At 41.7% G+C, this 11,358-nt stretch overlaps 1 protein-coding gene across 4 annotated transcripts in view; it reads right to left on the bottom strand.

Annotated features, from left to right (window-relative positions):
- Nucleotides 1–3,192: 3,192 nt before the first annotated feature.
- Nucleotides 3,193–11,358, bottom strand: part of greb1l (GREB1 like retinoic acid receptor coactivator) — a 42,718-nt gene continuing 34,552 nt past the window's right edge. For all 4 annotated transcript variants that reach the window (XM_069692251.1, XM_069692252.1, XM_069692253.1 and 1 more), the window contains exons 23-34: nt 10,617–11,176; nt 10,248–10,353; nt 9,996–10,142; nt 9,732–9,871; nt 9,378–9,539; nt 9,073–9,277; nt 7,938–8,100; nt 7,576–7,803; nt 7,357–7,498; nt 7,036–7,236; nt 6,236–6,374; nt 3,193–5,989 (exon numbers count right to left, since the gene is read on the bottom strand). In XM_069692251.1, coding sequence (XP_069548352.1) covers nt 5,826–5,989; nt 6,236–6,374; nt 7,036–7,236; nt 7,357–7,498; nt 7,576–7,803; nt 7,938–8,100; nt 9,073–9,277; nt 9,378–9,539; nt 9,732–9,871; nt 9,996–10,142; nt 10,248–10,353; nt 10,617–11,176 — 2,357 coding nt within the window. In that variant the 3' untranslated portion in view covers nt 3,193–5,825. The remainder of the gene's footprint in view (nt 5,990–6,235; nt 6,375–7,035; nt 7,237–7,356; nt 7,499–7,575; nt 7,804–7,937; nt 8,101–9,072; nt 9,278–9,377; nt 9,540–9,731; nt 9,872–9,995; nt 10,143–10,247; nt 10,354–10,616; nt 11,177–11,358) is intronic.

The following is an 11,358-nucleotide window of genomic DNA, read 5'->3' as shown; positions in this document are numbered from 1 at the left end:
TTGCCAGGTTGACCATGCGCTGCTGGTTAAAATAATTGACTGCAGTTTGCTTTTGTCAGCATTTCTTTTCTCTCTTTCCACCCGTGGCTAAACACTGATCATAATCCGACTACACGGTCAGATACCGGCCGGTCGCGTGAGGCGTTCAGCTCGCACAGGACCCTCTCGGTGTCAGACTCATTCCCTGAAGGCAACACATTTTGACCATCTACTGTTTGAGCTGGCGTACTGCAAGACCAGCATGTCACTGCGGGGTCACAATCCCTCCCCTCTCACGTCACCGTATTGGTTTTTTTTAGTGGCTGGAATTGACTCACTCCACACTCATGGGCTTAGCCGCTGATAGGATATGCATCGCCGCAGTGATGGATGTGATCCACCAAAGGCAAACTGTAATCTCCCAGCACTCTACTTACCTACAGTCCAACACCCCCCTCAATAAGCCCACAGACAGATGAGCTTTGGTTTTTAGCTTGATGGGTTATGGAAGCCTGAGAGTAATTAGAGTAGACTGCCAATGGGTGATGAGTAATTTACTCCTGGTTATGAGAATTGATATAATGTGTCAGCAATCCTTCTATTACGAATTCTGATATATCTGCTCATACTTAAGTACACTTAGTATATATATATAGATATATATATATATATATATATATATATATATATATCCAGTAAAGCACCTGTATTTTCAGTGTTAAGACCATGTAAAATATATTTCACTGTAGTATCTGTGATGCATTTAAGCATGCCATAGTTTAAATGTAGTTTAACATCAAGCTCTGCGTTAGCTGAGGCCTTAAAACTGAGAGAAATGAGCCAGAAGAAATTATTAAGATCTTCACAGAATTTGCTGAAATATTAATAAAAAGATCAGATTAGACAATGAAATCAGCTTGGGAAACTGCACCACAAGAAAAATGACAGCATTACTGAGAGAAGCCAAATAAGCCAATATGTACACAGTGTATGTTTGTAGTTATAAAACAGTCAATTAACCAGTTGCCGTCTTTGTAAGCTTTGGAATTTTAATCACTTCGGGACATCGGAAATCTTTTGAGGCAAACCTCTTTTGGGATTTGCGTGCAATTTCGCTTCGCTTTTCCCAAAAGAGCAATTATGAGGTGCAAGACTCAGCATGCCATCCATTCTTTCTTGCCCTCTCTTTCTCATCCTATCCTGACAGCAGCTGGGTGAAAATAGCCTTGTGTTATATCACACAGGGGTGGTAGGTTGATGGAAAGTGTGCTCTAATATTACCTCACAGGAGCTGAAATAGTCCTGTCCCTGGACCAACAATGCCCCTGTGCCCTTACAGGGATGCCAGAGAGGATCCCAGCGTTCATTATGAAGCCATTTCTCTTCTTGATAGTGAAGGAGGTCATTGTGCATAGTTACAGCATGGCTGCAGAGGTGTTGAGGTGAGAAAAACATCAGGACAGATAGAGCTCAGGGAACAAGCAAGGAACCTGGGCTTTACTCTTTAGCAGAATAAAATGATCCAGGATTGAATGGATGCCGAAGAGCAACTTGAGAGCATTATTAATCACAGGATAAACACGGGGGTGCGCATGCATTTAAACAACACAGCTCAAGCTTTGTATTTATGCACTTGCAACACACTTCAAAAATACTGAGAAGGTAAACGGGAAGCACACTAAAACCATTAATACAAATGGAAAGCAGAGCTTAAAGGAGATCTCCACCACTTTTACACATGAAGTCCAGCTTATTAACTTTGACGAGTACTCAGCAGCATGTGGAAACACTTTTATGTCTTTTGTTCGGGGGAGCTTTCTAAAGTTTGATTAAAAATAGAATCACCTGTTTACTTTTGCCAACCAATCAAATTGCAGTTTATATCCACACCTGTCCAGACACATGCAATAAATGTAGTGAAGACTTAGAAGAAATCCTTTCATTTGTTCATATTTGGCCAGTAAAGATGATTCTTATTGAACACAAAGTTGTAACTGTGACAGTACGAGACAATGCTTCAAATATGGAGGTTGATGCAAAAAAGCTATAGATTCTGAAATGTGGATGCTTCACAAACAACCTGACAGTACAGAAGGTCTATACAATCAGCACAGTTTCATGCTAGATACCCTAAATTTGAGTCACCAATTCAGTATCTGACCATAACTGAAATATGGTCACTATTTCCCCTTCTGTTCCTGAGTTATGGCATTAACTAATGTCCAGAAACGTGTTTTTGGAGCTCATTCTAATGCCACAGTGAAGATAACCTTTGACCTTTTGGATATGAAAGGCGATCACTTCATCATTTTATCCTATTATGCATTTGTGTGATCTTGTCATAGGTTGTGTAGAAGTTCTTGAACACAAACTATATATATATATATATATATATATATATACTGTATATACACAGAGTATATAGTCTGTTGTTATGATCAGGATGAAGGAAGGAGAGAAGGATATAGGTTCATTCAGCCTTGGTTATGAGGAGTAATTTGCTGCACCTATGATGTTCTCTCTCAGCTAGTGACAATCACCGTGTGTGTGTGTGTGTGTGTGTGTGTGTGTGTGTGTGTGTGTGTGTGTGTGTGTGTGTGTGTGTGTGTGTGTGTGTGTGTGTGTGTGTGTGTGTGTGTGTGTGTGTGTGTGTGTGTGTTTTGTCTTCTTTGTTGCAAACAGCGGGAACGTTGCTACCTCCAGTCCGCCATAGATTTATGTTTCTGTTCCCCTTTCCCAGTGACTGCCAACTTTGTTTTTTTGTTTTGGGTGTAATTCTTTTATTATTATCATTTTGATAGACTTAGTGGGAGTTGTTGTCCTACAGCCTCCTTTCCAGCGCCCAAAAGGGAAAAATGTCATTGTTTTATTACTTTTTTCCCCCCAGACGCAGTTTTTTTTGTTAGTTTACAAACTAGTGACCCCTGTTAAAATCTGGGGAAATGTAATGATGTCCACTGACTGAGTCTCACTCACTGAGCTCAATGTTTTCACCAAGTAAAATATCCAAACCTGAGATTAATATTGGCTTTCTGGAGGAGGATGGAGAATGTCCACTAAAAACAAAAATGTATTTCTTGAGGGTCCCCTGTGACAACTATTTGTGTTATACTGTGTTTGTTCTAATATAATTTTTTTTTTTTTTACAAATGTCCAGGTAAAACTATGAAAAGTCAGGCAATAAAAAGAAAAACAACAACAACAACAAAGAAATGAATTTAGAAGTCATTTTATTACATTCATTAATTTTCAACAACGATAGCATGGCTCGAATGTTATTATATTATTCACAGCCTGCAACCACGATGGTAAACATGAGGTAGATCAATCCGGCACCAAGGCTACCACTGGTCTGCACATGGTTATCAAACACATCTCAGTGAAGATTGTGAGAGCAAGTTGCATATTAAGTATTAAATTATCAAAAAGAAAGACAGTCTACGGACCATTGGAGTTGGACAAAAACCTTTTGATCACCAGTCTCACATCTGGACTATTTCTGGGGGTTAGGGGAACTCAATTAAATTTTTTATTTTTTGCTTATATGGAAATGTTTTATTCCTTAACCGGCAACTTGTATAGTGCAAGTTCACATTTCCTCCCCCCATTGACATTCAGTAGATCGAAGAATCATTCGTTTGGGTCTTGTGCAAAGCCTTCGTGTATGGTTCTGAAGAGGATGCGCTCCCTTAGTTTAGGCGAGCTGAGCATGCAATCAAATATTACACTTCAACATGATTATCAGTCCAAAAATGCTTATCAAATAAATAAGAATCCCTTTTGGACCTGATTTTCATTTTCAATAAAAATCCAACACAAGAACAGAAAGGGATACAGACATATGGTTAAAGATATATCTAGGTAGATTCTTCTTGTCTTAGCAACATAAAAATGCCAAAAGACACAACCAAACATATACTGGCAAAAAAGTTACACAAGACTAAAAAAACATCAGGAACCCTCAGTGGTTAAGTGGGTGATATAATATATTAATAATGTAAACAAAGCTTTAAAGAGTACAGTATTCCAAAATCTAATTATTTCATCTCTCCTCTCAGACATTCCCTTGCCTCACAGTTGAATGGTTTCTTCACTCTCATTGGTCCGAAAAATGAGTGGCTTGAGCAGTGACAGTGTGAAACATTGCTTAAGGCATATTCTTTGGACAACCCTGTGGAGACGGATATAAAAACATTCTACTTTCAAGTATTGGAGTTGACCAGGTTAGCTGCTTTTGACAGTGTGTCATCTTTTTCTTGGATTACTCATTAATTCACGGGGAGTTAAAGAACATTACAAGAGGAGGAGAAACCCAGGCACAGTCAGGAGCGAGATCATTGGCAGTGAGGGAGCTTGTTTGTTACATCACATTTAATGACTTCATGTGATTATGACCTAGCATTTAAGTCACCAAATGGCTACATGTAAATGATCTAGTTTGGGATATTTGTGCATGTTGCTCTTGGCATTAGTCACTATTCGATGAGGTGTAAAAATAAAACCCTGTGGAGAGTCATCTATGTCGGTCTGAGTCAGTGTTTTAAACGACAGACCAGTTTCATAGATCCATATTTAAGCCATAATGGAATCCGGACATTCTTAAAAAGACTTTTCTTTCATTGTGGATAAATTCACGTGAAATGTGAAACTACAACTACCCGTCTTTTGTGTATTTTTGCACCCCGAATCCAAATCTGGTTTTCAGAATTTCTGTATCAACTGTAGGTTTTTTTTGGTCCGGTATGCTCATATGCTCATGAAAAAGGAAAGAAAAAGGAAACCTCTATGTTGGCAGACGATTGCAGGACACTTAAGAGGGATGTTCCTCAGGCCAAATACAGGCCAAAAACCACACACCTGTACATGAAGGTAAGTTTGTACATATTTAAGTGTAACAGCCTTATTTAAGAATAAGTAATGAGCACTCTATCATTAAAAAACTAAGCCTGATAGAAAAATGCTTAAAACAGATTATAATACAGTTTAAAAAAGTAGTATATGGTCCAATTATTTGAGTTTGTGCAACAAATAAAAGGTACATTTTTGATGCCCAGTGTTATTGATGTCACATTTACAGTTTTTAGGACAGAGTAACAAGTAAAGTGGTCCCCATTTGCAGTTTAAATGTGCTTACATAACAATACTACTGGTGTTAGAGTAGACTCTGATACTCTTCATCATACAAATCTAATACAGGCCAACCTCTATGTATTTTCTTGCTTTGGTGATACTTCATGGAGTTTGAGAGGCAGAGCAGGTGAGAAGGGTGAAGGAAAGCAAAGGAAAAAGGCAAGGTGCAGCTGAGGATGTTTTTGGTGCCAACATAAGTTAATGCCAAACATACACTGTGAGCAGGGAGAGAAACTTAAGCGACCTCCCCCAGATCTCCCTTTTGAAACCCTGAGATAAAACACATATGTCCGGGATTGAACACAACGTATTAAAAGTCCATGTACACATACAATCTTCAAATAGTCACATTATCGATCGGAGAGTATCCATTTTTGCAAAATACAACAAAACAAAGTTCAATCTCAGCTGTGCTTTTTTCCCCCCAGCAAAGTATTTCTCAGTAGAACACAAGTGGAGACGAGTCCAGCAAGAAGCAAGAGTTTTAAAACATGCACTGACCCTCTTCAGAGCCAGGCATAGTGCACTGTGGTAGTACAGATGTCAGGAAAGCCACGTCAGGTGGCCACGTGTCCTCTGGTGGGGCACTTGGGACCTTGTGCTCTCCAGCACATCTGCCACTGGCCTGGCAAGAAGTGTGACTGCTGGATGGTTTGGAATCAAATTCACCCTCATTTCTTATTTCAGCTGAACAGCAGATTTAAGCTATTACAGCTTCAAACGTGGCAGCCAGTGAGAAAGTAGAGGGGCCGATCCTCGCTGCAGTTGGCCGTCTGAAACTCGTCCCTCAGGCGGAACTGCCACTCATCCTCCAGCTCTAGTCGGACAATGGTCTGACGCAGGGAACTTCGGTCCTGACAGATCACACAGAGGGTGGCACCTGTGGACACAATCAGGATCAAAACTTGGATCCTTTTTCTACGTATAATTTCTCTACCACAGTGAGTTACTGTGATCACAAGAACATGTCAAAACACACAGGAACATATTTACAGAAATCCCACTGTGACAACATAAAATCCCACACTGCCTGCCCCACTTTGGTGTAAACAGGACAAAATCAAATACAATAGGTGGCATAACAATAGAAGCTGTTTCAATAACTACAACAACACTGATGCGTCACCTTTGAGGAAGCGGAACTTCTTCAGGAGTCCAGAGACAACGAAGGAGTCACAGAGGTAAAGCAGCAGGCCACTGAACACCAGGCCCTGATGGTCCAGGTTGGTGGAGTGTGGACGAGAGTTGATGTAGCACATAGAAATCTGTGACAAAACACATGACAAGATAAACATCATTAACGCAGCAAACTAAAGCAAACATTAAACGCTCATCTTTTAGGCTAGAATTAAGTGAAATAACTGTTATAAAACCAATCCCCGTGGGTAGCTAACACTAGGGTCTGTGTAAGCAAATTTGTAGTTTGCACTGTGTGCACAGAGTAGAAAATCCAAACAATAAAAATGTGTCAAGGTATGCAGATAATGTAAGCTGAGCACAGTGTGTGCAGTGAGACAGGTATGTTTTCATCTCCCCTGCACAAATGTACAGTATATAAATTGTTAGCAGTCATTGTCTGCATGTACGTGTATGCAGGTCACAGTGTTCCGAGCTAAACAGATGGCTAAATCATGCGGCATGCTGCTGCGAGGGTAAAACAAATTATACAAACTTTAATCTTGTGAAAAAAAGATGAAATAGAGTCCGTCAGCAGGTTTCTCTAGTTTTTATAACAGCTAACACTGGCCGGACAAGAGATTCCCATGAAACCGAGGTGCAGTATTTCAAAAGATATAAAGGACTTTTATCCAAAAATACTCTTTCAGAGAAGCCTTGTAAATCAGTCTTCAGGCAGGTTAGAGTTGAAGAGTTGACGCTAACAGGGTTCTTTCCTGCTTTCAACTGCAACCCACTGGGAGCTCTTACCTCCGGGCTGATGTTGAGGTAGCTGTCGATGGACAGAACTGGGTTGTTTCTGTTCTGAACAGCCTTTGGAAACAGTCTGTGACTGCAGCTCTGCAGGAATCTTTCCAGCAGGAACTGGGCCGGGGCATCAAGGAGGGTCTGCTCGCTGTCTGGGGCGCAAACATACTGTGACGGGCTGATTGGAGCGGGGTTTTCTATTTCCTGACGAGAGAAACGAGAAGTTTAGTGTCAGATGGTGTTCCAGAACAGAAGAAATTTTTCCCTAAAAAGTAGTTCATTTTAAACCCACTGTGGCCTTTAATGTATGAAGGAGACACCCACCATGAGTTTAGGTTTGACTAAGAAGTCTTTGTTTCCCCCTACTAGAATGCATTTCTTCATCAGGCAGAAGTTGTTGAAGCGGCATAGCAGCAACCCGCTGCTGTTAACCCTCAGATTAAAGTCCACCTCCTCACAGTCGTACCTGCACATGACAGCAAATAATAAAGACACTGCACACATTATTGAGCCGCCGACTGACACGGTCTTCCACTCACTCACCGGTTGAGGTCATACTGAACGTTCTGCGTCAGGTCCACGTTGAGCATGACGAAGTCGTGGAGGTGACACTGACTGAAGGGATTGCTGGGAGACCTGTTAGCCAGGCTGCTGCTCCACTTGCGCATGCCGCACATTGCATACAAGGAGATCTTTGGTGTGTTCTCCATGCACTGCAGCACCATTTTCAGAGACACGCCAGTGAGAGTAGAGCTTCCATCTGATGTCTCACTAGGAAATAGAAAAAAGGAAGACAAGATTGAGAAAACACAATTTAACTATTGTAAAAATAATAACAATTGTGAAGAATTATAATGCTTAAGAGCCTCTCCCCTTAAATTTCATGAATCCAAAACAATTTCTACCTTCCATCTGCTGAGTGGTGGGCGTTCCACAGCACGCAGGAGTCATCCATCATGACGATGAAAGGCCATACGTCTTGTCTCTTGACACCTTGCTCCTCCAGCCGGTTTCTCTCTAGCTCCAGGTTATGGTATGACAGCTCTTTGATCATGAAGCGAGTGGCACCTTAAATAAGCGTGAGAGTATTTGTCTTTCTTATACGGACGATGTCCTACGACCAAAACACATCGCTGTGCAAATTACAATAAACTGAATATGCCAAATTTACACAGGGCGTGTATACATTACAAACATACTGATGAACTCTTTACAGTTTAGAAAAGGCTGTGAGTCTTTAGGGTAGGGTACATAAGTTATGTTTGTGTATTCAGTACAATGTTTTTTCTTGAACATAAATATTAGCAAGTCATGGCAGGACCTTTGCCTTCTATCTGAGAGTATCTTAGATTATCTTTTTAGTTACACCCATTTCAGACAGGCTGTTCACTTGGTTAGCTGTCTTGCAAATCAGACTATTGGACTGCTGATGTTCTCATACTGGCTAAGGCAACATTTAACCTTTCCCCTACTGTAAACAGTAAAGCATGACTGTAATAAATATAAGCAACAAGTATGGCTCATCAGTGTAATAAATCACTCATTATCACGATCGTGATTAGCTGCAAAGTGACGTAGACTTGAAGCAACCCTATGAATTTCTGACCACTTGTAGTGCTATGGAAAAATGCTAGTATGAGTGGGTCCCTGTTTGGTTAGTAATGTAGGAATCAAGATACAACTTCCTGCCGCCAGTTTGAACCTATTTCACTGATCAATAGTTGCTGGCATGTAAATAAGTGCAACAATATGCCAGCAAAGGCAAGAAAAAAGAAAGACTGCAAGGTAGAAGACATGGTCATAAACAATGCAAGACAACAACAAACAAAAAAATCTACTTTGCAATTGTTTTAGAATGTAAAACAATTGCAAAGTAGATTTTTTGTTGTTGTTGTAAAACGTCTAAAATTTAGATGAAAGAAACTTTGGTCAACACGTTTGTTTGTCCTTGCAATACATTTTAGTTGAAATCAGAATTATTTAATTTCTACACACTATAAAAAAAACAGCTCAGTTCAGTTAAGCCAGTAAGCTGCTCACCAACTCCAGCGTTATTGAACATAGCTGGCAGGACAAGTAGGATGTGGTTGGGCCAATACTTCCTGTACTGCGGCATCTCAAACTGTTTAACCACTAGGATGTGCAGATGAGAGGCTCCCTCCATTGCATGGAAAATGTTGAGCAGGCCGTGCTCCTGGCGTCCTGTGGTCGGGGTGAAGATTGGACTCTTCAAGAGATCGGGGTCCTACAGACAGACACGCAGGAAGAAAAGTAAAAATGTGACTCTCCAGACATGTACCTAAATCTACCAAATCCTTCCTCCCACATGTATACAGCACACTGACCTTGGTGGAGACCAGAGGCAGATGCATGCTCTCCAGGTGGCTGCCCTGCTGACCGAAAACAAAGTGCTGTTCCTTGGCTTTGGGAATGACAAACTGGAGCTGGACCTCCTCCCCCAGCATGGACGAGCAGAAGGTGAAAGCATGGAAGGTGCACTCCGACAGCTGTAGTGCACACACACATGCATTATTAATGGAGAGATCACCATTAGACATGACTCCAAAGAGCAAAAAGCTTTCAAGCTCAGAAGTGTCAAAGTATTTTGACAGGAAAGGATCTGTGCATTTATAAATCTGCAGTAAAGCAGCAACTGAGCGCCTCAGTTGTTGGATGCAAGTCAGCATGCTGGATCTCACCTGTGTGGCAGGGCCTGCTTCACAGTAGTAGTGACACTGCTCACAGTGATGAAAGGCATTGTGGGCAGCAAACCGACTCAACCGTATTGACTTGGTCACCCGTCTGGGTTGGGTTTGTCTCTCTCCTTCTTGCTTAAAATCTACGTAGAAATACATGTATTTTTTAAGTTCATATAAAACTTAACATCTATGAATTTACGATGGCAAATTCAAATGTTTAACTCTGACAGACACTGTGTTGTGTGTTTGCATATTTTTGCTGACCTTTTATGCAATTTGGCATCTTGTCAGAGTAAACAGGGCTGGCATTCTGGAATTTAGGATCTCGGGGGTTGGGGTCAAAGGGCACCTTCCGAACTTCCTCAATGTCAGGCCACTGGGTATTCACTGGAGTTGCAACCTCTGAATTTGCTGCAGGTTAGAAACATCACGTTCGTTTCCTCAGCATGTATCTGGCATCTTTAACAACGCACAAGGTCTATTTAAAAAAAATCTGTAAATCCCAATAATCCTCACCTTCCTCCTCCACTTCTTCCTCATCATACACATCTACCTCCAACAGTCTGATGAGCATACGAAACAGGATACGGAGAAACTGAAGGTAGGCACCAGTTTTTCCAACCTAGCAAAGGACAAAGAACAATGACACTTTTATTTCCATGGAGCTAAACATAAAATATGCAACAATATACTGTATCATCACATTAACATGTATTACCTAAATAACATATCCAAAAAACAAAACCGGTTTGCATTTTCAAAATAAAAGCCTTACTTATCACAGACTCATCATCATTTGTCCTCATAATTTGTGAGTATTTTGTTACATACATCTAAACTGTTTATGATGCACTCGTAGGGTAAAAAGTACTTGTGTTTTGTTACCTGCGGGGGCCCACTGAGCAGCAGGCGCCGTGGATGTGGCCCAGGTGGCGCTTCATAATCAGCATGATGCTGCCTGGCGACAGTCCACTGGCGGTAGTACATGCTCTGCTCCTCCCCCTGCAGGTTGTGAGTGATGAGGGGCCTCAGCGGACTGTTCCAGGCCACGTCTGCATGAGGCAGCAGCGAGAAGGAGCTCAGCTGACTCCCCGACTCCCCCGCCAGCAGGTTGTACGCCGCTCGAGACATGATGATCGTCCGCGGTGAGACTCTGGTGGACTTTCTACCGCACTGCGTGGACTGGCTGGGCCTCTGGGTGGAGGAGGAAGACGGGGAGGCGGAGGAAGATGAGGAGCTAGAGTAAAGGGACGGAGGGGCCTTGGAGGATTTGGAAGGGTTGGAAGGGAGCTGGCTTCCCACAGAGTCACACTCCTGCTTGAATCCTTGTGTGAGGGTGCCCACATCGGCAGTGACGGCTCCTTCAGGTTGGGAGGTGGAGGTGGAGGGCCTCTGGAGAGTGTCGGCTACGTCGGATGAGCTGACACCGTTCTCTACCAAAGAGCCTGAGTGAGGACATGAAGAGAGTAAAACATGAAAGAGAAATACAAGTAAAGTTAACTTAGAAGTGTTTCTTTTCTCCAAATTGCAACCATATTTTTGAAAACCAGACTCTTTACTGTTAAAAGGGGAAAACAAAAATACCAGATTACTTTACTAAAATCTCAAATACAGAATACAGACTGTT

Source organism: Brachyistius frenatus, unplaced genomic scaffold, assembly GCF_029030835.1.
Source record: "Brachyistius frenatus isolate BFR_SWC_R1_liver_20210118 unplaced genomic scaffold, ASM2903083v1 Contig_12, whole genome shotgun sequence".
NCBI classification, from domain to species: Eukaryota; Metazoa; Chordata; class Actinopteri; family Embiotocidae; genus Brachyistius; species Brachyistius frenatus.
This window is presented reverse-complemented; position numbering and strand designations above follow the sequence as displayed.